The sequence below is a fragment of the Panthera pardus genome, unplaced genomic scaffold (assembly GCF_024362965.1).
Source record: "Panthera pardus isolate Hobbes unplaced genomic scaffold, ASM2436296v1 HiC_scaffold_12, whole genome shotgun sequence".
Taxonomy (NCBI): domain Eukaryota; kingdom Metazoa; phylum Chordata; class Mammalia; order Carnivora; family Felidae; genus Panthera; species Panthera pardus.
In genome coordinates, this window is record NW_026526677.1 from 89473339 (window position 1) to 89501190 (window position 27852).

At 46.6% G+C, this 27852-nt stretch overlaps 1 protein-coding gene and 2 long non-coding RNA genes across 5 annotated transcripts in view; 2 read left to right on the plus strand and 1 right to left on the minus strand.

The window, feature by feature from the left end:
- The window catches only part of KCNJ1 (potassium inwardly rectifying channel subfamily J member 1), a 29742-nt gene extending 19847 nt beyond the window's left edge, over window positions 1–9895 (plus strand). For all 3 annotated transcript variants that reach the window (XM_019421401.2, XM_019421399.2, XM_053900263.1), the window contains one exon: window positions 7492–9895. In XM_019421401.2, the coding sequence (XP_019276946.1) occupies window positions 7513–8631 (1119 nt within the window). In that variant the 5' untranslated portion in view covers window positions 7492–7512 and the 3' untranslated portion in view covers window positions 8632–9895. The remainder of the gene's footprint in view (window positions 1–7491) is intronic.
- An 8369-nt stretch (window positions 9896–18264) lies between these two features.
- LOC128776196 (uncharacterized) lies at window positions 18265–21302 on the minus strand. The gene is made up of 2 exons (XR_008421252.1): window positions 21217–21302; window positions 18265–20884 (listed from the first exon to the last, which is right to left on the minus strand). It is a non-coding gene; the product is annotated as an uncharacterized LOC128776196 (long non-coding RNA).
- LOC109250368 (uncharacterized) lies at window positions 20018–25998 on the plus strand. The gene is made up of 3 exons (XR_002073009.2): window positions 20018–20338; window positions 20523–20662; window positions 22467–25998. It is a non-coding gene; the product is annotated as an uncharacterized LOC109250368 (long non-coding RNA).
- The last annotated feature ends 1854 nt before the right edge of the window (window positions 25999–27852 follow it).

Consider the following 27852-nt stretch of genomic DNA (forward strand, 5'->3'; position numbering starts at 1 on the left):
AAATAAACATTAAAAAATTAAAAAAAGAAGAAGAAGAAAATACTTAAATAAGATATAGGCTAGTTTAAGCAATTTGGGGAAGATTTAAAGAAGTAACACTTTGCTCTGGGTTAGATGCCAGGAACTCAGAGTAATGTTATGGTTGAATATGTCAGTAAATCTTATCATCTAGAAGCGGGGGGTGGGGGGGAAGACGGGTGTGCAGCCCAAGTTGTTATTGGTGAAGAAGCAGTGATCACCTTTATTAGCCAGGACTAGGGGGATTGGGGTCATTTTTGTGGTTTGGACAATGTTCAGACATGATTACGGAGTCGCCCTGTGTGATGCTGATGTTTTGAGAAACTGTTTGCGTTCACCCGAACACAGAGCCCTCACTGGGAAAGCCAGGACCCAGCTCCCAGAAGCCAGGGCTGCTCTTCTCCTTTGCAGTGGGCATATGTGCACGTATTCAGTAGTACGATCAAGTCCTAGTCAAGGTCTGTGGTGGGAGAAGGACAGCGCCACCCCCGGTACCACTCTTGGGGGTATCTGGGTAGGCTTGTTAAGAATAATTATCATTCCTTCTATTCTCTTTCCACCTCTGCAAGGTAAGGCTTCTGCCCTGGTTATAGACAAATCCTTTATTCATTCATTCATTCATTTAATTTTAGAGAGAGAAAGAGAGAGTGCAAACAAGGAAGAGGGGCAGAGAGGGAGAGAGAGAGAGAGAGAGAGAGAATCCCAAGCTGGCTGCACACTCAGCGCAGAGCTTGATGTGGGGCTCGAGCCCACATCATGACCCTGCAATCATGACCTGAACCCAAATCAAGAGTCAGACGCTCAACCAAATGAGCCACCTAGGCACCTCAGACAAATCCTTTATAAAAGCATGTTCGCTATTCCCAGGTTTTCGGTTCCACGTGGGAAGATGGGCTCTGGAGCCAGTACAGTTCATAGGCATTGATGCATTGGCCGAACCTTTGTCTCTTTCCTGGAAGCCTTTGCCTTCCCCTGACTGCTGTCTCTAATATAGCCCATTTTAACTCCACACAGTGTAGACTTCGCGTGGCCTGGGTCAGTGACACCTCGTTAAACTGTTACACACATTTACATTTGTAGACTAATAGTAACAGTTCTGACTATTTATTGCCTAACCACTGCATTCTGGAAACTTTGGAACTCTATGTATGGATGACATTTAAAACGCACTGCAACCTTTGAAAGTATATTTTAGCAGCCATTTCAGAAGTGAGGAAACTGAGGCTCAGAAAGACTAAGTGGCTTTCTCAGGTCACCTGGTCATTAAGTGGCAGAGCTGGGATTCAGTCCATGTCTGTGTGTACCCAAGCTGGAGTTCCTTCCACCTGCCACGCTGCCTTTGGTTATCACCTGTGCCGGGAACATCCTGGACCAGGTTCTCTCATCCTTTCTTGGTCCCCATGCCTGGCACACCTCTGCAGTTATTCAGATAATGCTACTGGACCAGCTGGCTCCAGAAATGTCTACAGAACACGGTGTCCTTTATGAGATCACCGATACCCTCAGATCTTGTGGTCCCCTGGCTCTTGTTCCCACAATCTTTTCGTTGGAAGGAGCCAGGCACCCAGGAAGGCCTGTGCTGCATTCTCACCCTGGACACAAGCAGACTTACGGCTTCACGGTGGGCAGGGTCTGGGAGGACCTTTACCCCAAAGGAAAGGTGAGGTGTTCCTGAAGAGCACTCCTTAAAAAAAAAAAAATTATTGATTTATTTTGATAGAGACAGAGACAGAGAGACAGAGAGATCACAAGCAGGGGAGGGGCAGAGAGAGAGAGGGAGAGAGAAAGAGAGAGAGAGACAGAGAATCCCAAGCAGGCTCCACGCTCTCAGCACAGAGCTCGACGGGAGGCTGAATCTCAGGAACCATGAGATCATGACCTGAACTGAAATCAAAAGTGGGACGCTTAATCGACAGAGCTACCCAGGCACCCGCTGAAGTGCATTCCTGAGTCCAGCCTGGAATGTTGAGGTTCAGGTATCCTTCTACATGCCATGAGGCCAGGAGGATTGGTTTGTACCGGCGTGCCAAGGTCTATTTGAGAAGAGCCCACGTTGACCCCAAGTGAGCTGCCTGATGGTGCTAAAGACAGACATCAGCAGTAACCCTTCCTGGAATTATGGAACGAAAGGGAAACCACCCTCTGTCTCCAATAGGTTCTGCATAGGAAAGGGGTAGTCCGGGAGCCAGATGATTCAGTCAGGGCCCTGAGTGTTTGCAGACCCAGCTGGGTGGCTATCCTACAACAGCTTGAGATCACTTTCATAGAAAACAGGAAGTTCTCTGTAGTAGCGGTTAAGTGCAACATACCTTAGCAAAGGTGTGTGGAAGAGTGTTTAGGTTTGATGTCCAACCTGTTGGGTCTCCTCTTTGGTGGCTGCTTTAAACCCCTGTCCTCAGCCCTTTCAGAGCAGCAAACATGCCACACTGCGATTATTCAATCAATCTGTGAGCAACTTGAGGGCAGGGACTGTTGTCATTAACTCTTCTGTTTCCTAGCAGAGAACCTGATACATAGCACACGTTCAATAAATGGAGCGTTTGCTTGATTATGTTAATGAAGGAGGCTGCGACTTTGTCCCATAATCCCACTCTGCACCTTGCTCTCATAGGTCCTCAGCAATGTTTGTTGATTCAGTTGACTCTTGGCTTAAACAAAGCAGTAAATTCTCATGGACACTTGAATTTCTCCTCCACTGCCGTTGCAAAGGAACTACAGAAAATCATTTGACTTCCGCTCGCAGGACCCATAACTCATAAGTTCTACCTCTAACATAAAACCTCGTTTCTCAGAAACGTTCCTCGGTGGGATTAAGGCAGTGAGAGGTTTGATGAAAAGGCAGACTAGAGTAAATGTTTTATCATTTCTCTTTAGGAATGATGACCTTTGTGATTCAAGTAGGAGGCAGTGAAAGCAAAGTTTTGCTCTCCCCCCTCTGATATTGTGGCTGCCAAAACGCATGGGGGCGGGGGCGGGGGTGAGGGGAGACAAGGAGGTGGTGTGAAAAGTCCCCTAGGAAGCTCCAGGTCCTTACTGGCTTGTTCTCAGGTGGATCCCTCCAAAAGAACGGCTTCTGTATCCGTTCTTGGAACGTCACTAAGGAGCGCACACCGTGGGTACCTTGCTTAAGGTGACAGGAGTTTTGGTTGGTGTGGGTACCGCATGCAAATGGATTGGGCACTTTTATGGACAAAAAAGAGATCCGGGAGGAAAAGATGTTTATTTCCAGGAATTTGAAGGGCTCTTAAACAGAAGAGACTTCAGACTTATTTGGTGTTATGGTGAGTTGTCACTGAAGCGGAACTAGACCAGTGGTCTTCGTAACGGTTAGCCATCCCGGGTTACAATGAAAATATCTCTTGTGGCGCTCCGCCAGTGAGTGTGTGGACCCTTGCTTGCCTTTCCCGGCACCTCTTTCCATCCCTCCACTCTCTCTTTCTTCTGTTGCTTCTTCCAGGGTCACACACAATTACAGTGCAGTTGGTTAGTACTACGCCCACAGGTACATCTCCTCTAAAACATCCCAGAGGGGGACCCATATAGCCAACCCACTGGTTTTATGCGTGGGTTGATGAATTTCTTTATCACCGCTCAACAAATACTTACAGTTCCTACCACATGCAAGTCTAACACCATGCTCAGGCCTTGCCCAGGAGAGCACGTCTCTGCCTCTCAGATAAAAAGCTGCCCAGAGCATTCCCACGGTTTCTCATCGTGGCGTCTCCCACCCCCCCGCTTGACTGGAAGCTTCTTCACAGTGACAAAGACTGCCCGTTTGGTAAACGATTGTGTGCGTCTCTAATGTCCAGCACAGAGCCTGGCATAGCAACACAACATTGTTGAATGATGATAGATAAATACATTAATGTATGCAAAAAGGCAACGAGTCTTCTGTCAGTTGAAGGATTTTGCAGAGGCTGACTACCCATCCAATAGAGATCTTTTAGAAAAGATGTTCCTCTTGGGCACATACGCACCACCCCACCCCACATCGTAATTGCTGACTTACTGAGCTCACTTCCCCATTTGCCTGTGAGCACCTCGAGAATGGGAACAGAGTCCTATTTGTTTTTGAAACCCTACACAGTAAACATAGCCCCAACGTTTGGAAAGTGTACAAAAAGTCTATTTTCTGAGAATGGACTCTTTACAGAACAAGCATACTGGAGCCCTGAAGGGAAAAAAAATGGCAATAATATAATTCACCTGCCCTACCAGGCCACTAAGAGTACCTTGGTAAATATTAGCCAATGCACAGCCCTTTGCTTGCTGTTAAGATTTACTGATTTCGACAGAAAGTAACTTAAAAACTGTACATGTTATACAACCCAGACACCAGGGCCGGTCTCTAACCACCCAATAGTATGACAAATACATATCGGCTCTGTCTGTGGTTAGGTTAAATGCCGTTGTCTAAGCAAAGTAGGCTATGTGCTGAGTATAATGGGTCTGCCATGTGAATGATGGGTTTGGTCAAGGGGTGGATTTGTCCCGTATTCTTACATTCTCCGGGTATAATTCTTCTCACTCTTTGAATAAATAAACCAAAAGCATTGGCTCACTTAGTACATGTAAAAAGTACGTTCAGTAAATGCCAGATTTTATGAAATAAGTCCAACAATAAAGGCCGCTTTTAAATCTGTTTCTTACCTGACAGGGCCTATTGTATAGAGAGATTATCATGGTGTCTTGTTTCTTCCTGGTGTCTCCTACTTTCATCTTACAAATATGTACTGATCTAAGTCTACATATTCACGTGTATCTTTGCAAACACTTGGAAATCTCAGTATCTCAGTGTGTTTCAGAGAATAGGCTGAGAGATTGACGATAACTAATTCTTTCTGGTGGAAAGCTAATAGGCATGACCTATGAGAAACAGTAAGAGAGCTATATGGAGCGTGGCAAAGGAGAGGAGGAAAATGCTGGAACTCAATCCATGCCTGCTGCCCAGAGACCTTAGCTGGGGGTTTGTCATGTCTTAGCATGACGGTATTCAAGCCATGTGAGGTCTGAAAAAAAAAATACATACCCAGCTTGGGGCTTAGTCTGAGAACAACCAATTGCCTTGGTTTAAACCACACAACCCCACTATCAAATTAAGCGTTTTCAAGCTAATACAAATTAGCATCAGTCCACTGACCAATGCCTGAAATAAATTAGGCTGAGTCTAAAAGAAATCAGCCTGCATACAGAGGGCAACTCTCAAGGCCACTTCCTTGCTTTCCCCAGGCATGGAAGCTCCGGTTTGGAATATGCTTAGGATGCTGGTAAGTGCAGATGGTCTGGGGGAAAGCTTTATAAGCTGACATTTTTGTTTGAGCTCTTTAAAAAGCCAGGAAGATATTTTATTAGCCATGCAGGCATGGAAATCCAAACGGATCCAAGAGATAAATCAGAGGGCACTTGCTCCCTTTACGGAAATGTTCTTTATCAAAATGAAACGAACTTGAGACTGGAACAGAACAGTCGTGAGGAAGAAAAACTCAGAAGTTGCGTTTTTGGAGCCATCTCTGGAAATGCAATGCGTGATGGAGAGAATGTGGATTCACTTGATAAATGTTGGCTTGGGAATTTAGCATTTTAGGTGCCATCCACTCTATGAAGAGCTTTTAAAACAGCGCGAGCTTCCATGAACCCAGGAAAGGGAGAAGTCCCCAGTGAATGTAAGCCAGGTTAAACTATGTGTGTGCAGAGAAAGGAGAGAGACTGGGGAAGGGGTAGACTCTTCTTCTTCAGTGTGCCTCACCTGGGACCAACCCTAAGAGTCTTTGGGGACTTGAGGTCAATGAGGGTTGGGTGGGATGTCGGCAGGGCCCTCTGAGTGTGTGCACTGCTGTTTGCTCTCCTGGTAGCATTTTCTTTTTTTATACCTTTAGAACTTGTCCTCAAAATTTCAAATCACCACAGCTGTGGTTTTCTCTTCACTACTTCTACCTGGTGTTGGCTTCTTGTGTTTTCACCTGCTTTAAGGCTGTGAGCAAAACACTATGGGATAGGACTTTTGTTTAAAATTTATCACTAAGTTGGTTTCGCTTCCCAGTTTGTATGAATAAACACATTTTTGAAGGGGGTTTTGAAATCTATTTTAGAAACATATTTGCATTTAATTAAAAATACCACGAAGACATTGCTAACCATGGTGGGCACACCTTGGGATGGGGGAGGGCACACCTAGGGGACAGGGAGTCTAGTGTTGATGACCATGGGTTTCATCACTGTAGGCTGTTTAGGGGAAAATCCCTTCACTTTTTTTGCTGTAAACTGAAAGTCACAATAATGTCATCAACAAGAAACCATTGATCAGATAGTATTTTGAAGAGCTTAACACATTCACTGAATTATTCCATTTATGTTTATTGAATAACTAGTAAGTGCCCATAGACTGTGCTGGCAGCTGGAAGAGAGGAGTGAATAAAGCATGATTCTAGCTTTATGGAGTATTATTGAAATCAGAGCTCCCTTCAGCTTAGGAGCAGGGAAGGAAGTATGAGATATTGAGGTGACCGTCATACTATTCCTTTTAGGAATCTTGGCATACCGTGGAGAGAGACAGGAAACAGGTTTATAGCTCTATTGAGAAAACTTCTGAGATCATATGATAGGACTTGACCAAACCATATTGAGGAGCCCTGTTCTAAATAGTCTCAAGCATTAAAGGGGGGAAAAAAAAGGAAGTTGACCAATATTTGTCTTAAAATGTTTGAGGCGTATCTGGCTTTAGAATATAAAAGGTAATAACTGAGATGCAGCCTGGTAGAATCTCCTCTGGGCTGGAAGCAGGGAACCTTACGTTTTATGTTTTCAGTTGTCACCCTGCCACCGGTTAGTACAAGGCTTTGGATAGGTCCTTAAAATTTTCTGGATCTCAGTTCCTTCATTGGACAAATGAGAAAATTTAATTGGGTCAGGATTTCTTTTGATAGTGAGTAATAATAACAGTATATAAGATGCTTTAGGTAGTATATTGGTGAGCCTTTTTTATAGTTATTTGTTATCGTATATTACCAAAAATGTAAATAGTGCTTCCAGCGCCTGCTTTCACAGATATTTTTGCTTAGCATAAGGCTAAGTTTATTAAAGGAGAAAGAGTGTTGATTTAAAGAATGATATCAAATAAATCATAGTACAGGACATAATTGGTTATCACAAACATTTTTCAGTTTGTGTGCCACTGACTAAGGGCAGGAAACATTTGAATACATGCCCTTTTAAGTTCCTTCCACTTCTATCTCTGTGTAATTATTTTTCTTCTTCATATTTAAGCACTATGGTGTCCTAGTGGAAAGTTTTTACCGAAAATAGTGTTGTGGTATCCAGAATAAACTGTTAGTTTTCCTAACTTGATCAGTAATTGAGATCCTTTTGAATGGTCTTTCATATATAGTTAGCTCTTTATGTGAGTCACCTAGTCCACTGCTGCTATAAACATAATTTTGTTTTGCTTTGTTTTGTTTTGTTTTTGATGTGTTTCAGATCAGAGTGCTGACAGAAAGAATGTTCAAACATCTTCGGAAATGGTTCGTCACTCACTTCTTTGGGCATTCTCGACAAAGAGCGAGGCTGGTCTCCAAAGATGGAAGGTGCAACATCGAGTTTGGCAACGTCGAGGCACAGTCGAGGTTCATATTCTTTGTGGACATCTGGACGACTGTGCTTGACCTCAAATGGAGATACAAAATGACCATCTTCATTACAGCCTTCTTGGGGAGTTGGTTCCTCTTTGGTCTTCTGTGGTATGCGGTAGCCTACATTCACAAAGATCTCCCTGAGTTCCATCCTTCTGTCAACCACACCCCCTGTGTGGAGAACATTAATGGCTTGACCTCAGCTTTTCTGTTTTCTCTGGAAACACAAGTGACCATTGGATATGGATTCAGGTGTGTGACAGAACAATGTGGCACTGCCATTTTTCTCCTTATCTTCCAGTCTATACTTGGAGTCATCATCAATTCTTTCATGTGTGGTGCCATTTTAGCCAAGATCTCCAGACCCAAAAAACGTGCCAAGACCATTACATTCAGCAAGAATGCGGTGATCAGTAAGCGGGGTGGGAAGCTCTGCCTCCTAATCCGAGTGGCTAATCTTAGGAAGAGCCTCCTTATTGGGAGTCACATATATGGAAAGCTTCTGAAGACCACCGTCACTCCTGAAGGAGAGACCATTATTCTGGACCAGATCAACATCAATTTTGTAGTTGACGCAGGGAATGAAAATTTATTCTTCATCTCCCCACTGACAATTTACCATGTCATTGATCCAAACAGCCCCTTCTTCCACATGGCAGCAGAAACCCTTCCCCAGCAAGACTTTGAATTAGTGGTGTTTTTAGATGGCACAGTGGAATCAACTAGTGCTACCTGCCAAGTCCGGACATCCTACGTCCCAGAAGAGGTGCTCTGGGGCTACCGCTTTGCTCCCATAGTATCCAAGACAAAAGAAGGGAAATACCGAGTGGATTTCCATAACTTTAGCAAGACAGTGGAAGTGGAGACCCCTCACTGTGCCATGTGCCTTTATAATGAGAAAGATACTAGAGCCAGGATGAAGAGAGGCTATGACAATCCCAACTTCGTCTTATCAGAAGTCAATGAAACAGATGACACCAAAATGTGACAGTGGCTTTTCAACAGGAGTAATGGAAAGTCTTGAAGATACCCGGTGACTAGAAGTATGACGAAGTGATCAAAAATTTGAGGGTATGAAATTAAGACAAGAGCCTTCAACGTCTACCAGCACCATGCCCCTGAACTCCATAGCCATGATCTTGCAAGACACATAGCTCTACAAGGCACCTGCATTAGAACATGCAATATATTTCTAGAAAACTGCAATATGGAAGCCATAGGAATTCACTTGGAATCTTGAATATGATTATTTGAAATCATGCAATGTTGATAGAAACGGACAAAATCATCGACAGTTTCATGGACAGGACAAAAAAGATCTTAAAATTCTCTTTGAAGAAGTTATGAGCTTTAGATAGGATCAGAATTCTTATTTAGATTCTACTGATAAAAAATAAGCCACCTTTAACATTGGCTTTTGTCAAAGAAAGAAAAAAAAAAACAGTCTCCTGAGGATGGAGAGAATGAACTAATCGAAGATGGCAAGAAAAGACTGATATTCAAAGAACAACTGAGGCTCTGAGCTTCTCCAGCCCTGGTTGTTGGAGCTTTGGTCCTAGTCTGGGTCATGCTGTGTTTACTGAAGATCAAGGGGAGGCTGAGTCCACGGACTCTCCATCTCTATGTATCCAACGTGGGGAGGAGCGCTGAGCTCCATCTACTTTCTGGCCCCGCCAGACACTGCAGCCCAAGTTCGGTTTGGGCCCAAACGATCTCATGTGGTATGTTTAGACAGAGGCTAAATCACCACTCTAGAATCTCAATGAACACCTTCCTGCAAGGAAGAATGCTTGATTTGAAAATGGTGATGTTATTTCTTCCAGTTTGTGTTAGGTGGGGTAAGGGACTATGAATTGGGGTAAAAGAGTATTTCCTGATCTTCCAAGAAGGCAGTGAAGAGTTTGAAGGAGCAGCGTCAGGGTAGAAGGGACAGTACCGCCAATGCTTCTGAGAAAAAGAAAAAAGTATCTTGTGTTCTTCTGCCTCGAGTTTGTACTGAAATGCTGTTTCTAAAGGAGACGGGTGGGATGGGCTGTGACCCCACAGTGAGGAAAACACAAGGTCTCCCTTCCTCAAAGGGACCAACTGAACATAAAGACGGATCTGTAGAGAAAGATTTTACTGTGAATGTCTCTTTCAGGGCTCCTTCTGCATTATTGTGAATATATTCTGGAAGGAATGGTACTTAAAGCTGCTTAGGAATCAAAACGTTCCCAGTGTGTTGATTGATCTATTAAATCTCTGAAACTGTGCGCGTGCTTTCCAAAAGTGTCAGTTACGGTGCATGAACTGTAACAGACCAACAGGTGACAGCCCTCTTGCTGAGGGTGGACTTTCTCCTGGGAGATGTGGGAGGGGTGGGGGAAGATGGCAAACAGGACCATATGTTGTCTCGACGCCAGCTCACCTCCGGGGGGAAGTGACCTTGGCTACAGACGTGCCTCTTCCTGTGCGGCTCCATCGAATCACTCCAATGTGTCTTGGCACATGAAACGGCAGCTGTGGCAGTTTTCACCAAGGATGGTTCTGTTTTCCGGGCCCAGGGATGAGTTTGATCAGATTCAAACACACTTTGGTCCCTCTGACCAAGAGCAGTAAGAAGTCTGATAGGCTAAGAGTTGTGCACTTTGTCAGTGGCCGTAACACCGGAACAACTAGCCTACACGGGAGATTACTCTGTGCCTGGAGGTATGCTGGCACTGCAATTTGATCTATTGACAAAGCTAAAGGAAATGAGGGAGCTAGAATTCTCTGCTGGCCACTGTCGTGAGGTTGTATGACTCCGTAGTCCCTTCATTAACCTGGGGGGGTCAGAACACATTCCTTCCTGTCGGTTCTGCTCCGTTAGCAGCATGCTTGGGGATTGCCGGAAGTGAAATGATCTTATGCAATCTATTCCTTTAGACTACTGAAGAGCTGAACAACTGGAATCTTTGTGACTGGTGTCTCTTACTGGGTTATTCGGGGGAATCCGTGCTTTCAAATATTCCTTTATTAGGATTAAGGCATTCTCCTATCTGGAGTCCCTTTCCACCTTTTTTTTTTTTTAATGTTCATTTATTTTTGAGAGACAGAGAGCGGGGGAGGGGCAGAGAGAGAGGGAGGAAGAAGATCCGAAGCAGGCCCTGCACTGACAGCACAGAGCCTGATGTGGGACTCGAACCGATGAACCATGAGATCACGACCTGAGCCAAAGTTGGACGCTTAACTGACTGAGTCACCTAGGCACCCCAGAGTCTCTTTCTTCATGCAAATCCCCCATGAACCTCTAGCAATCATTAATATACTTACATCCAGGAAAGCCCTGGGGAAATGAGGGCCCACAGGTATCTTTTAATAATCTTGAGGGGTGGCTGGAACCCCAAAACAGCATAAAACCCCTGGATGTTTAAAAAGAGGGGGAGGCCAAGGGTATAGGAGCTCAGTGAGTAAAGAAAACATATGGGAAATACAAGGTTCCAGAAGGCTAATTTGCCTATGGGTTAATGCCAGTGCTAAAGGCAGGCTTTTTACTCCAGTGAAGTAACATGGTTCCCAGCAGGACCTGACCACGTTAGTATTGCTTTTGTTCTAGGTGTGCCATGTTCTATTTACCGAATTATCAATCCATTCTAAAAGCAATTCGTCGCTGTGTATTCCTTTCAAGAAAAACTGCATCCGTGATGCTGTACCATATTCAAAGTTTTCCTGGTACTCACTTCCCTTGAAGTGCCTCATTTAGCTCTGTTGCTATGGGGGTTTTGGTTTGGAGAGTCTCAACTTGGCTTCATCTTCCAGGGCTTAGGTGGACTCAATATTGCCAATATTCAGAGTTAAGGTTTGGGAGATGGTCTAAAAATGTATTCCACAAGAGAGAAAGCGAAGAAGGAAGAGATGGGCTGTAAGCAGCCAAATCTAAGAAGTGAGAGGATTAGAGTGTCCGTTTCCACAGCTTATGGGTGGGTGACAGGACAGCAAAGAACTTTCCCTGTGCGCTGTGCAGACAGTTGAGGAGGTGCCTTCCCTGGAGATTTTTCACAAAATGGGACATGGGTCCTCAACCGGGTGGTCCGGTGAGTAGCATGGGGGATCTTTCCCCGTCCAGAACACACGTGAAAACCGCTGATGCAAAGGATGCAAATGAGCCCCTGACCCCGCCCCTGGGCCGTTGTTGTCTGCCATTACAGGAAGTGCATGTCAATCAAAGCTTGACAGGGGAGATAGAGCATTTTATTTTGGAGCCAGAAGTTTGAGAACAATGACTGGAATTTCCTCTTTCTGTCCAGCAAGGGCTGTTTGTCACTGGGGAGATAAAAGTCCAGGGGTAGGGAATAAAGGTTATCGGGAACAGCGCAACACAGAGCCGCGTGGGGGGGCGCCGCGGGAGGAGGGGTTATGGAGGAAATCTATTTCAATGCCTGTCATTGAGTTTCCATTAAAAGAACATTCAGTTAGGAATTCAAAAATAATTTAATCTCCCCAGCCAGATGCACCCAGCTGGACTCCTTGGAGCCGAGCCCTGCAGACGGGGAGATTTGTACAGGGGCTGCAGGGACTAGAGTTGCATCTCGAACCAATACATCCTTGACTGCCCTGGCTGTTGTAGAAGATGTAGGTGGCTTTCAGACTACTGAGAAACCCAAGACCTGGGCTATAGCAGAAGAAACTTGCTGTAGGGGCTACTTCCTGAGTTCCTTGTATGTTTCAGGTTCTGTTTTAAACATCTCATATACATTACCTTATTTAATTTCCCCAATGACTCTATGATTCTATTTTTGCATTTATTTTTCACTTGAGGCAGCTCAGGTAAGGAACTCGTCCAGAGTTACTAGCTGGTAAACGGCAGGGCTGGAATTCAAACCCTGAGCTGTCTTGAAAGCCCATGTGTTGAAAATCGTTCAAATCTGCATCCTAACACAGCCCACCTCTGAGGGGACTCACCAGGGCCATCAGACATTCACGTTGAACCCAAGGAGACTTGACACATATCCCTGGTCCTGTCTTACACTTTGGGAGAAACCCCTCATAGTTTAGCACAGAGTGGAGCCTCTGGCTAGTGCTTAATAAACACCTCTGGACTTACATGTTCTAGGAAGAGGTAGTGTTTAACCAGGGCCTCTGGATAATCTGCTAGGTTAGCATCTGGAAATATCCTGGGTACCCTGAAGATTTGCCTCGCCTGTTGGTGCAAACTATCTTTAGGCCTCCTGGGTATTGGATAGACTACGAGTTGGGGGAATTTAGGTAGAATCCTGGGGCCTGGGACTCCATTTCAACACAACAGCTGCTCGCGGGGGGCCTACTGTGGGCCAGGCACTGAGGATGCAAGAATGAGGAAGGAAGGGTGGTTTCTGCCACTGCTGTAACTGAGGGGCTCAAAGCAGCCTGGTGGGTGTGAGCTAAATTGGAAAACTGCTGATTGTGGAGAAAGTAATTCCCTCCACTTATGCAACAAACATATAATAGTTTCCATAATGTGATATTGACATGACTGTTAACAATAAGACTACCGACTACCGCTCTAAAATGATTAAAACAGTTCTTGGGGGCACCTGGGTTGTGGCTCAATTGGTTAAGCAGCCGACTCTTGATTTCTGCTCATGGTCGTGAGATGGAGCCCCATGTCAGGCTCCCCCCTGGGCATGGAACCAGCTTGGGATTCTCTCTCTCTCTCTCTCTCTCTCTCTCTCCCTCCCTCCCTCCCTCCCCCTCCCTTGCTCTCACTCTCTCTCTTTCTCAAAAACAAAACAAAAAAACCCAAAACAAAACAAAACACCACAATTCTCTGTAATATGTCCTTCTAGGGATGTGGAATCAACAAATGGTTTTAAAGTTACTTGAAGTAGTTCTTTTCTCTGTGGTTACGTACCCACTTGAAATAGAGTTAGGTCCAATGGTTTCAGTTTATTTCCAATTATGAGAGCTTGTTTATTGTTTTCCTTTTTGATATAACCGTTTTCTTGGATTAATTATGCAAAAAAAATTTTATATGGTTTCAAAAAATCATAGGGCAGGGTATAGAAAACTCATTTCTATTCTCGTGTCGTCTCTGTTCCCTTCCTCTTAGAGAAAGGTAATGGTTCTTAATAGTTTTATCATGCTATTGTGTCACTTTGAAAAACATGAGCAATACATTGGGGAGATATATTGATACCCCCCCCCATTCTTACACAAAGGCAGCATTGTAGAAACACTGTCCCCCAGTGTTTTGTCCACTTAACAATATATCCCGCAGATGACCATGTTACGATAATTGCTGATGATACCCCACTTTCCTTCTCTGGCTTTTGCAGAAGTTGCTGGAATCTTGCTCCGGAGGCTCCTGCCCTGCTCCTGTGGGCCTGAGAGATTGTGGATGTGGCTGTTTTACATTCCTAAAAGCCTGCCTCCCTTTGCTGAAAGCCTGCAAGGCTTACCCTGCCTGTGAGCCTGGGCTCCCAGAACCAGGGTTCTTAGCAGGAGATAATCTGCCTGGGACCAGCAGCTCTTTAGGGATCAAAACTCTCTGGAATTTTGGTTGGTTGGAAAGTCAGAACAGGTGCCCTCAAGGAAAACACCCTCATTGCTGTACACGGTCTGGGATGTCTGCTAAGGGAGCGGGGGGATTCAATTCCCAGGGCATTCTGGGTAATCTCTTTTGATTAGGATCCAGGGACTCTTTGGAGGCTGGGGGTCCAGGAAGCCACCATTGTATGCAAAATTTCATGCACAAGTACTAAAATTAAAACAATTAGATGAATCGAATAAATAAAATGCTCGTTTGAAGCACGAAAAAAGTCCCGAGGGAGGTAGAGGTAGGGGTAGGCTTCTTGGGGATGGCACCTGACTGGGCTTAATGCATGGGAGAGGTTTGAAATAGGGAGAGGGGAGGGGCAGAGAGGTGGACAACCAGGTGGGAGGGTTAGTCCTAGGCTAACAGAAGAACAGGATGTACATTTGCATGGGGCTTCTGGGAGGTGATGGGTGGTTTATGTGGCCACAGCATGGGTGTGCAGAGCGGAGGGAAGTAGCACTCTATGGTCAAGAGTCCGAGGTTTGGTGTCAGCCCTGGGTTTGAATCCTGGCTCCATCAGTCAACCACAGTCTCTGAGGGGCAAAGACATGATTAAATGAGTATTTTAGAAATATAGCTCCAGTGTTGGTGTGTAGGATGGATTGGAGAATAAACTGGAGGTGGAAACTAGCTGTCAAGGGAGGGAAGGAAGGTGCCAGCATTCCCACTGTTCAGGAGGATAAACATGCTCAGAGACCATGTGACTTGCCCAGATCACCTAGCTACATACATACAGATAGGAAAGCAGGGGCTAGACCCCAGAGCTTCTATAATCTAGTTAGTTTGGTGTTCTTCCCTGGGCTGCCCACAGCCTTCATGCCCAGGGATTACTGGTCCTGAAAGAAAGCTCACAAGGAAGGTGGCAACCGAGGTCAGGGGATTGCTCACCAGGACAATAGGGCTGGGAGTCTGTGTCTGGGGAACAGAGAAGTCACCACATACTTGAACTGTTTCCTTGGGCGTACACAGAGGCCACCTGCACATACCTTTGCACCTGGCATCCAAGGAGCCCAGGAAGAAGGTGAAAGGCTTGTTTCCACCGTCACAGAAGTGACTTCATCTAACCCGATGAAGTGAAAAGTAAGCGATTCACTAATTAGTGGGCTCTTGGATCGCCAGCAAAGTTGGTTTCGGCTGAACCAAGAGTGACATTAGAGACCATAATTATCTCGATGGCTCTCTCGGTGCCCCACATCACAACTTGAATCTGTGACCACCTCTTAAGGATATACCCTGATGAAAGCATGAAAGAAAAAGAAAAAAAAAAACATAGATAATAAAGAAAGAGATTTTGAAGGCAGGAAATACAATGTGAAGTTCAGTGGCTTTGAAGGCAGATCTGCCCAAGCTTCGCTCTCCCATTTACTGGCCATTCTTATCTAAAACTAGTTCTTAACCTTTCTGAACTACTTTTTTTCCCCAGTTGTAAATAACAGTAGTCAATACCTATGTTAAAGAGCTACTGGAAGGACGATCGTATGAAATACTATGTAACGAAATAATAGGTGAAGCGCCTAGCACAGTGGCTACCATAGGCTCCCACGGGATGGTAGTTTGAGTGATGCTAAGGTGATGGTTCCGTTGATGATGGGCAAAGACAAGGAAAGGCAGAGCCTGACCACAGTGGTTCGTCCCACCCTGTGCCTTCACCCTGTGCCTGAGTCTCATCATTTCCTACTCCCTAGATTCCACCCTTTGCTTTTTGTTCCCAGCCTCGAACTTAACCTGAGGCAAGGTAGCTCACCTTCCTCCCATCACTGCTTCTGCTTCCACCTGCAGATGCACAGAACCTTACACACTTAACAATGAACAGGACCTACGATCCTGTTCCTGATCCTACCCTGTTAGTCTACAGGTGGAGAAACCAAGAGCTCCAGAAGGAAATGACTTGTCCAATGTGTCTTAATGGCCCTTGGAAAGCATCAGTTGCTTCTCATATCCCACCGCTTGACTAAGAGAGTAGAAACGGGTGATATTATTGAACTAACTAGAGAGGAAGGCTAAAGGGAGGGGACGCTGAGACAGTGGTCTGTCATAAGGGAGCCTGCACTTTTCGTTAGTGCAGTGTGCCTCTGGCCAGGAGGTGGCGCCACATACCTCCAGATCACAAAGTGAATGCCGGCCCCAGAGAAAAGTTGGCCTCTGGCTGTTAAGTGGTGCAGAGGCAGCCGTGGCATACCCCAAGGGAGCTCTTTAATAAGGCACTATGTTTAGAATATTTAAGAGAAATATTCTGGGTCATCCAGTCATTGCTGGGCTGACAACATGTCCGTGAAAGATTTTGAGAAATGAAATTGCGAAGTCTAGGACTCTAGAGAGGTTAGGGTGGCGGAAGAGAAAGTTATCATTTATTATGAGTCCACTAGAGCTGAGGTCCTTTGACATTTTCTCCACAATGAGCTGAATTAATATCATTATCTCCCATCTTACAGATGAGAAGAGAGGGGCTTGCCCGAGGTCTGTATGTGGCTACTGAGGGCAGAGCTGGTATGTAGGTGTGTATTACACATTTATATTAATTTCCCCATATAACCCTCACCACAGCCAGGGAGGCAGGAACAGCCCAGCTATACAAGCGCAGGTCATGCTGTGTGCAAATTCCTGGACCCTTCCCCAGCTCCTCTCTCCTGGAGGCCTGGGTTCCAATCCTGACTCTTCCCAGTGGCTTTTTAATGACTCTGGCAAGCGACTTAACCTCTGAGTTCTAGCTTTCTCATCTGTAAGATGAGGGCAATAAGCAGGAAAAGTTGAGGAGAAGATCAATTGGGAAAATGTAGGAGAACACACAGTCTTCATTAGAAAGCAAGATTCTAATTTACAGTTATTTTCACTGCAGATGTCTAATAGCTTAATTCACATAAAGACGTACACAAGGCTAGGTGTCACCAGATTATTTGTAGTGATGAAAAACCTAAGTGTACCACAATAGGGAAGTGGGTTAAAAGCAGTGTGGACCCAGCTAGAGTGTAATACCATGTTACTTTCAACACATATGTGGGCACTCAGCAAGGTCCTGGACATGTGCAGGAGAATAAAATGCACAAGGAGCACCATGGAGCTCATATTCTAGGGGCAGCTGACGGGAGACACAGTTGTCAAAGGGGAGATAGGGCACGAGGGGTCCTAACCTAGTCTGGGGCACCTGTGAGAGCCTGCCTGAAGAACAGACATCAAGGTGAAGCCTGAGGCATCGGGGAGAGCTAGCCCAATGTTGGGGGGCAGAAGGTATGGATCAAGAGAGGGGAGTGCTCCTGGAACACATCCAAAGTGCAGGATGTGAGAGCACAGTGCCTTACAAATCACATTTAAAATACACGTGATGATTGTAGACAATGTTGCCCCAATGCAAAGTGAAAGAAATGTGGACCGAAAATTATACACACTACAGTTTTTTAAAATTTAAATCTGGAATATTTTTAAAAACATACAATTTTGTTGCATATGTATATGTGCATATACATATTTATACATATGTGTATATACACATGAAGACTTAGAAGTAACCATAAATTCACTTCATTCATTCATTCATTCATTCATCAAATGTGTTTGGAGGGCTGGTAGTCCTGAGATTGCTAAGTACAGAAGGGATACAAGTATGAAGAAGGTGGTCAAGAGCCCACTGTCACAGGCTTACTTTCCAATGGAGGGAGATGGGAAAAAAACAAATACATGATCTGTAAGACAGGCTACAAAGAACATTAAAAAGGGTCCAGATGGAGACGACTGGGTGGGCGGGGGGAGGGGCTACTTTAGGTAAAGTCATGAGGGAAGTCCTCTCTGAGGAGATAACACTGAAAACCGACCCAGGGGATGGAGTTGGCTATGCAAAGATACAGGAGAAGAATATGCTAGGCCAGTGGTCCTCATGGACATCATCTGGGGGGCTCCAAAGAATACTGATGTTTGCCGCCCCCACCTCCAGATTCCGATTTAATCCCATAGGGACACAACCTGGGCATTAGGATTCTTCAAGCTTCATGGGGATTTTTACCAGGTTTCCTGGAGACACTGATAAACCGTGAGCCTGAAAACTACCAGTCTAGATAGAAACATGTGGAGGTGATTCACAGTCACTATCTCATCATGTGTGGATGGTAACACGATGGTTATGTTTATTGTCATTTTTTTAATAGTCTCTATTTTGCAGATTTTCTTTTATAGCCATGCATTTTTTTTACAGTAATTTTAAGTAGAAGATAACTCACAGAGAATACATTATAGGGTCGAGGGGTCTAGATAAGATAAAGGTCCAGGCCCCGCCTAGACCTAGGACATTTGAATTCTAACTGCTGCTGAATGAACAGCAGTGTGATCTTGGGCAAATTTTACCTCTCTGGGCCTCAGGTTTTTCTTCTCTCTACAATGAACTCTACAATTCCATGATTCTGTAAATTGGAGCTCTCAGTAAGCAAGAGCCAGCAGAGGCCTGAATAATTAGAAACATGACTCTATGTGTGGGGATGTCTCTAAATAAGGGCCATCTCTAAACTTCCAGAGTTCTAGAGGATCCGATCAGATGCTTCTTTTGTTTTCATTTTTTTTTTAATGTAGTTTTCGTGTGAACTTAATATCTGTGGTTTTCTTATGCCACCCCTGAATGAAACACAAAAAGAGGAACCATAGCCTTCTCTTTGTCCTCTTTGTCCCAGCATGACCAACCACTCTGCTGGCCTCCCTGTCCCCATCCTGCCACAGTGTCTCTGAGGCCCTGCATAGAATCGTTCAGGGCCAGCTGGCGAAAATGCCTTCTATTTGGCCTCTGAAATTTGCCAGGACTCTGCCCACATTTCCCAGAATTGTTCCCTTGCCTCTTTCGCTTTCCCCTCAAAGAACACAAACCCCAGGAGTTGGGCACTCAGGTTTTTTTTCTCCAACCGGACCACATTCTTAAGGACTCCATTGCAAAGTGAAGAGGAAGGAAAGACAGACTGCAAGTGTTTGTTTCTTTTCTGCTTCCTGATTTCGTTTGGGCTGTGGTCAAAGCCATTAGTGTGAGGGGCTCACCCGTGGGCTCTGCGGTCACCATTTCTGCTTACTAAGAGGACAGGGAGGTATGGTGTGGTGCAGTGGGCAGAGTCCTTGAATCTAGCCTCCTCTCCTGCTTCTGCCCCCAAGACCTATCACTTCATTGCTGTGTCTCTCAGGAGGGTCCCAGTTACAAGAGCCAGTTGTGAGTCTCTCTTCCCAGATCCGAGTTCAGACTCTTCCCATCGGTAGCTTGAAATTGGCTACCGTGCAAGCATTTGTACCCTGGAAATCAGCAAAGGCTGCAAATCAGGACCCTACCCCCGTCGAGAGCAAGTTGTCAAGCATTCACCAGCACACCACTGAGGGTATGTGCCAGGCCACGCTGTGTCCACAATCCTCTGAGAGCATTTGTTGTAAGTGCAGGATCCCTGGGCTCCACTGCTGACTCTGGAGATAGAATCTTTAGGCGCCTGAGGTGATTCCAAAGACCTGCACACTGGAGCTGGCTTTCTAATGAGTGGTGGAATCAACAAATTACACATCCTTAGAGATTGTTGTTGGTTCTTGAAAAAATTCTGCTTCTGGATGCCACACGATGTATTTTCAGGCTCCGAGCAGTCATCACATCATCCACCACTAAGCCGTCTTTTTCTTGCAAATCTGGGGACAGCTTTGCTCATGACTGAGCCTGCTGATGTATTTCTACCTTGATAAGGTAATTCCTGCTCCCAGGTCTTACCTCAACCTGATCCTACGATGGGAGGTCCCTGTAATTAGCTGGCCCTCACTAGCCATGGCTTCGGGTAGCCAGTGTTTCTTTTCAGAAGTGACTTCTCAGGGGAAAGCTGAAGAGCACAAGGCATAATGAGGCACCTACCGATGTCTCTCCATGCCCTGAGTTCCCTTCTGGAATGGAAAGTCACACTAACTCCACAGGGGCTGGCCTGTGGCGTACTGCTTTATGCCACGTTGGACTTAATGGCAGCTCTTGCTATGATCTGGGGAAGGAAGGAAATTGGTGCCAAAGAGGGACAGAGGCAGGGATGTTGTAAGTGTCTTGAAATTCTACTTGACAACACTTAGTACACTGCCGGCAGAGAGACCACGGCAAAGCAGCCACCAGGAATGTCTTCTGGAAGCAAGAGGACGCTGGGTTAGGGAGGAACCTGTTACCTGCAGGGAGAAGCACCAGGTCTGTAATGCGGGGACTTCAGAGCTGTGGGATTCCTTTCCGATCCCTCTCCTGCCTCAGTTGGCCAGCCGGGCCCTAGGTTCTCCTGCTGTCTGATCTTGACAGGAATGGCTTACTGTATCTATCTCTGATTTCCTTCCCGTCTCTCTACTTTCTGACCCCAGCTTTTCTATCTGCCTTCCAGAATCCCTCTGAGTTAGGCCCTTCCTGCTTCCTAGGCTCCGGTGTCTTTTTCCGCCTCCAGCCCTCCACCCTTGACGTTGGACAACCGCCTCTGGCCGCCGGGTGCGGGTGGAAGGCTCCCCAGAGCCTCTTCAAGACGTGGTAATGGCCCCGCGCTCTCGGTCTCCCTAAACTGATGGAGAGGCCAGACCCTCCCCACTTCTCTCCGGTGAATGGCCGCTGTCTCCTGAGAAGCTGGGTTGGGGATCTGGGGAGGCAAGAGAAGATTCCTCAGACCTGGGGAAGGGGGTGGGAACGCACGCCCGCTGGGGCGCCCCCGAGAGGCTGTCCGCGCTCACCCAGGGCAGGAGGCAGGGACCCAGTCTGCAGATAGAAAGAGAGAGAGGGGACCTCACTAGGGATCAAAGTTCAGGCTTCCTCCTGAACTGACCCCCAATCTCACCCCGAATTACTGTCGTCTTCTCCAGAAAGTGACTCTCTCGCCAGGTCACGTGGGCCCCGGCCTGGGGAGGGGAGCCTGGCAACCCCCCCCCACCCCCCACCCCCGCCCGCCGCTGCGCACCACCTCTCCCTCCTCCGCTCCCGCCTCCCGCCCCCCGCCCCGGCTCCGCCCCGCCCGTCCCCCGCAGCGCGCCCCCCCACCCCGGTCCCCCACCCCCGGCTGCGCCCTCCCCGGGTGCGGGCGGCCGGCGTACCGCGGGGCTGAGCCCGAGCCGGCTCCGGCTGTCTGCGCGCCGCGCTCCAAGGCAGCGGGGTGAATGGACGGCATCCAGCCCGGCCGGCAACTTGAAAATAAAAATAAAACAGAGAGAAAAGAAATAAATAATAAGGAGCGCGCCAGAAAGCCAAAGAAAATACGATCGCCAGGCCCGAGCGGGCTGCGAGCCTGCAGCCGGCCCTCGGCCGCGGGCCTCTGGCACTGGAGGCGGCGGGGCCTTTGTGCTCCCCCGGCCACCCCCTGCGCGTTTCTGTCCTAATTGAAGAAACACAATCCCCGGGCTGCGCAGCGACGCGCCCAGCGGCCGCCGGAGGCCAGAAGGGGCCGCTGGCTGCTGGCGCGGCCGCCAGAACGCCCCCGCCCCGCAACAGGGACCGGCTTGTTCTTTGTGCCGGCAAATATTTATTTTGGTTCAAGTGGACGCCTTTCCACAAAGACCACCTGGTTGTAATCAATAACACCTATTTTCAGATAATCTGCCGCTCTCTAGGCAGAGCCCACGGCACTCACCCAAACAGAGACCTTTTCAAAGGACATTTTAAATGGACTGGATTCAGAGGGCTGGAGGAGGGACCCGGGCTGGGGGGGGGGGGAGTGAAGGGCGGAGGGGAGGGGAGCCCGCGGACCTGGGTGGTCAGGCCGGAGCTGGGCCCAGGCGCTGCCAGGTGGCCCTCTCCCCTGGGACCCTGATGGGGGTGGGGAGAGCTTCCAGGAATGTTTCTCCAAACAAATGAAAACCTTTCTCTGGTGGGCCAAACGTTGCTGTAGACGTAGACTTCTAGAAACTCTGACAGTAGCTTCCTCTTCCATCCCGAAGAGCATCTATTTGTCAGATCAGGACTTGGGCTGGAAGCAGCACCAAGGGCACTCGGGCTGGCCAGCCTCCGAGGAGCACCTTGCTTGTAGAGTGAGCATCAAACTAAGAGCGTCTCACAGGACAACGGTTCATGCAAGAATGTGTGCTGATCACCTCCCTGGGGCTGGCTGGCATGTGCGAGGTGTGGATGCAGCCTGGAAGGAGGTGGATAAAAGCCTGCCTTCATGGAACTTACATTCCACTGGGGAGAGACAGACGGTAAACCTGTAAGTAGGTAACATACTCAGAGAGAGAGGTGTATTACAGGAACAAAGAGATATGTGAAGACGCTTTGAAAACTGTAGATTGCTTTGTGTTTCAGTTCAGAGGTGGAAACATCTCTCTGGGCTGCTTTGTCTCCTCCGTGGCAGGTGTCAAGGAGGTGAGTCCATACAGGTGGAAAACCCCAAAAGAGTCGGCAGGTGCTGCTGGCCCCATGACATTTCAGGTGGAAACGCAGGCCTGGGTTCAAGACCACCTACTAACCTAATTTCAGAGCCTCAGAATCCTTCATCTCGGATGGGGCTCAGTAACACCCACCTCGATGGGTTGCTGTAAGGATTAGATGAAAACTGATAGCCTGCTTCACTCCATGTTACTTCCTTCCTCCCCAAAATGCCATGTTTTAGTCAAGTGATGCAGTATCCTGGTGTAAAACGCCATTTTTAGACTTTTCATAAGATGATTTCAGATTTCTAGGTGAAGCATGGAAACCAAATAAGTCCTGGAAGCTGAAACTGGGGATTGCTTTCACGGGAGGTGCTGGGCTGGGTCCTTCTGCGCTCAGTGTCGTCTTGACTCTGGCAGTAGGATTGGCCCGGCCAGTTGGTCTGGGTGCCTGCCGAGCCCACAGCCTGACTCAGGGAAGAGCCAGGCTTGCTCTGCAACATGGGACTCTCCTGGCCACCACTGTTGGGCCCTGACCCAAGGACAGCTAAGCCATGAGCTCCAAGTAAACCTTGAGGTGCTCAGAGTGAGGTGACTAGTTAGCTTAGCAAGTAAATAACTCAGCAGGCCTCCTCTCAAATATTTCAATGGGAATATGGAGAGATCGAGGCATGACATAGTGGACGGCCACAAGGGAAGATGTGAAGCAGGTCTCTTAGTCATGGGAACTTAGGAGCACGTTCTCTTGAACTCCCTAGGCTCTAGCAGCTTTCTTGTTCCAGCTCCATGAGGCTGTCTGTCCATTTTTGCCAGATGTCCGTCTTCCTCATTGCCATGGGTGTTTTAGAGTAAATTCCCAGTACTTGAGGAAACCAGAGTGAGTGCCTGCCCCTTACAACTCAAAGGCCCACCTTTTATTAGGCCTGTCTAAATAATGTAAGGCTATTCTCTAACCATAAGCAGCCAGGGTGGGGAGAGGTATATAATGGGCACAATATAAAACCGTTCAGAAGAGTTGTCCTTTATCAGTTAGTAAGGGCCTCCCTGCTGTCAGAGGATCTGCTGTAAAATCTCAAGAAATAACTTCTCATATCCCAACACTGTTTTCTCTGTCCTCAGAGATGGTCAGGAAGAGGGGACAAGACTGATTTACTTAGTCCTTTGTGCTGGTGGGGCCTGGCTGGGGCTGAATTTATGTCACTGCTCTTCATCAAGAATGTGGCTTTCTCCTTCTGATGAGATGTCCCTCAGCATTGATTGTTAGCTCGGAGCTTGCTGAGAGATTAAACTTGGGCTCAGACAACCCGGTGGGGGTCGATGGCCCAGGAAAGATTATGATAAGGCAGGGGTGAGGGACAGGAAGAAGGGTGGTGTGCTGGAATTTAGGATAATTGAATTTGCTGTGCAGCCAGCAGTTATGACCTGGGTCATCCGCTGGATCTTGGGTCGTAAATCCACTAAGACCAGGAAATTCCAGGGTTAGGCCAATCTTTCCATTTTTTCTCAGAGACTAAGATGGTTGAGGATTTAGAGAGGAATGGTTTTCACCTTCTAAAGAAGCTGTGACTCTGAGCAAACTAATATTTTTGCATTACGATACTTAAACGTGTATTTCGGAAATCAAGTATCAGTCCCTCTGTCTTTTTGTCAAGTTTCTCCCAGGAAAACCAGCAGGACCTCCTATTTATGGACAATTGTCTATCTGCTCTGATTACCCAAAGTGCTGGAGGTGGAGTGGGCTCCCTCCAGGGGCCTACTGCTTGTGAATTATGAGACCCTGTTTTGACTCCAATTTTCTCTCCATTGCCTTTCGGGCATTTGCTAAGGCAAAGCTGTGGGACCATTTGTAATTAACCCACAACAAACTGAACAGCTGATCTCCTGAAATCTAGATATTTCTTGCAAAGTAAGACTTGACCTAAGGCACACTGTATGCAAGTAATTTTTATGGTGTCTCCAGAATTTTCTGGAAATGCTACAAATACTCCAGGATATTCCTCTTGGAGTGAACCAAATTTCCCATAGGTGAGCTGCTTGAATCCTCTGGGCGAATGCAGGTGTCCTAAGAATGAAGGGCAGCTTAGGGGATGACTGTGTCTTTGGCCACACAGGTTATTGTGGGGATGGAAATCCTCACTTTCCTCTGCTACCCTCTCTTCACTTCCATCTGACCGAAATCTTCAAGGGTTGGCTTTGAGCACAACCACCAAGTCTAGGATTTGTTGCTGGATTGAAGCCACTTGGAAATTTGGATCAATGGGAGTTTTGTGTCTTGGATTCTGATAAGATGATCACTGAGGTTTGTTAAATATTCAGCATGGAAAGAAGACTGAGAACCATCTTTGGCAGGTTTTAGCTACAATCCAAATTCAGTTTGCTTTTCAGAATCAGTGGCAAGTTCCTATTTCTTCCCTGTAGACTACGTCCCTTGGGAGAGACAGCTTGAATTCTTCACATAATGGTCTCAGGTGGATATCTTACGTGTATTGGTTTCCAAGTAGTCAAATATTCTATTATGATTTTTTTAAGACAAAACTTTGAGTTATTCAGAAAAAAACTAGGTAAGTGGAGGTTCCTAAAAAAGACAAGGACTGAGCAAAGGAAAGGGAAGTTGTCAGGAAAAGCTGGGGTATCTGGAAAGTATTGCTAAAGTATGGGTGGTACTTGATTAAATATTTCTGAAAGCCAGAGCCTAGAGGCAGTACAAGAATCATTGGGAAAGAAATACTGCATATTCTGGGGAAACCAATCAGTACCAAACACTGGCTTGGTAAAAATTGCCAGCAAATTATAATAGTGCTCTGGTCTTATACTTTAACTGTATCTCTCACATGTTTATTTTCTCTGTGTGTCTCTGGAGTTAACCATAAAGACTGGGGACAGACACCTTACCCTGCCTCTCAGACCTGCTGGGCAGCTGGACCCTGGACATGTTCTGCCCAGCAGGTGCAGTTTGACAAACAACAGGCATGTATCAGACCCTTCCATAAAGCCACGCACTTGCTAGGTCCTAGGAATTAAAAAGAAAACATTGGACACAGCTCCTGCCCTTCATGTCCTTATAGTCTAATGGAGGACACAGGCCTTCAAATACAAATAGATCTGGATCTTAGCACCGATTGATAATCAAAAGTAATTAAAAAGTTGATGCCATTCTTAACCCCAGCCTCCCTCAAAAAACACTTGTGGCATATCCGAGAGTATTGTTTTTCCACACTGGCCGGACATATCCTTCCCCATCTCCTTCCACTCTCTCCCCTGGATACCCAGCTCAAGATTACTTGTTTCATTTGGGAGTGCCTGGGTGGCTCAGTTGGTTAAGTGTCCGACTTCCGCTCAGGTCATGATCTCACAGTTTGTGGGTTCGAACCCTGTGTTGGGCTCTGTGCTGAGAGCTCAGAGCCTGGATCCTGCTACAGATTCTGGGTCTCCCTCTCTCTCTGCCCCTCCTCTGCTTGTGCTCTGTCTCTGTCTGTCTCTCAAAAATGAATAAATGTTAAAAAAATTTTTTTTAAAGATTGTTTTATTTTATGCCCATCCCCAACCAGCTCCTAGCTCCTTGGTCTCTCTGGTTAACTCCTATATCTTTCTTTCCTTTCTCTTGTTGTACTCTAGATTCTTCATCTCAAAAGGTGTAGGGGTGTGTGTGTGTGTGTGTGTGAGAGAGAGAGAGAGAGAGAGAGAGAGTACAGAGACAAGCAGAAACCACATTGGTGAGATTTGTAGTCCCTTGTCCTCACCCATGGCCCAAACATACATATGTTCAGCAAGATTTGTGCAGTTTTAAATGTATATTTCCAGATCTTCCCTTTATCTGCTTCTCTTCTTTTCACCTTTCCCTTTCCCTTCTTTCCCGTTCTTTTCTTTTCTCTCCTAAAGTATTTATTCTTGAAGCCATACAGGGAACAGAATGAGGAAAGTATCAGAGTGCAGTGTTATCAGGGCCTGCCCTGGGGGACAAGAGTGTCCCGGAGTGCAGTGCTAGTGTCCAGGTGGAGTAAAGACAGTACCCATGGGGGACAAGGGTGCGGCCTGTCATGAGTCAGGGCTTGAGCAGATGGAGGAGGGTGTCCCTGCAGAGGGGTGGCCTGGCTTGGGGTGTCAGAGCTTGGACAGGATGAGGAGGACATCATATGGAAGCATGGCCTGGTATGGGGTAAGGAGGGAGCCCATGTAGTGAGGTGGCCAGGGTGGGAACTGAGAGCCAGAGCAGAGAAAGGAATGTCACAGGGGGGTGGGGGTGCAGCAGAGATAGGAGACTGGTTGCATGCAGGAGGACTGATAAGTAAGTGCCTAAATTATGCTAAATGGAAGCCATGTTTCTCACTGTCAAATAAGGGAATTACAATACAGAAAGGGAAAGACTAGGGTGAACCCTGTGGTGTTAGATTGGAAATGGACGCATCTGAGTAAATGTCAGGTTTTCAATATAGATGGAGAGATAAAGAAATAACTATGGACATCAATGTCTAATCATATCTGATGGTTAATTTTAAGTGTCAGCTTGACTGGGCTAAGCGTTGCCCAGATAGCTGGCAACACATTATTTCTGGGTGTGTCTGCGAGGGTGTTTCCGGGAGAGATTGGCATTTGAAACTGCAGACCAAGTAAAGATCTCCCTCACCAGTGTGGGTGGGTGTCATTCAATCTGTTAAAGGCCAATCGGTTGGGTAGAGCAAAAAGGGGGAGGAAGGGTAAATTCTCTTTCTCTGCTTGAGCCAAGGCATCCACCTTCTTCTGCCCTCAGACACTGGCACGCCTGGTTCTCAGGTTTTTGGAGTCAGACTGGGATTTTCACCATTGCCCCGACCCCTCACCCCATTCTCTGACCTTTGGATTCGCTTGGATTGAATTACATCACTGGCTTTCCAGGTTCCTCGGCTTGCAGATAGCATGTTGTGGGACACTTCGTCCTGACGATTGCATGAACTAACTCTTATAATAAATCCCTTCTTATCTCTCTCTCTCTCTATGCATCCTATTGATTCTGTTTCTCTGGAGAATCCTAACACAGCATATGTATACATGTAGATATCTCTGTGCGTGCGTGCGTGTGTGTGTGTGTGTGTGTGTGTGTGATGTATGTGTGTGTATGTACATATGCTACCTAACTCTGTCCCCTGGAAAGGCATGGGAGCAGTGACCCTGCAATAGCAGTGAGCACACCTAGTACCCAGATTTTGGGCTCTAAATATCATTTTCCATTAAAAAGAACCAGCGATCCTTGGAGAAACAACTGATTTGGGGGCTAGGCTAGGGAGCCCCAAATACATTGTTGGAAAAACAAAGAAGTGCTCAAAGATTGGTGGGAACTATCAAAGAGCACAGATGCCAACTTTAATGGCGTCCCACTGGGGCAAGATCATCATC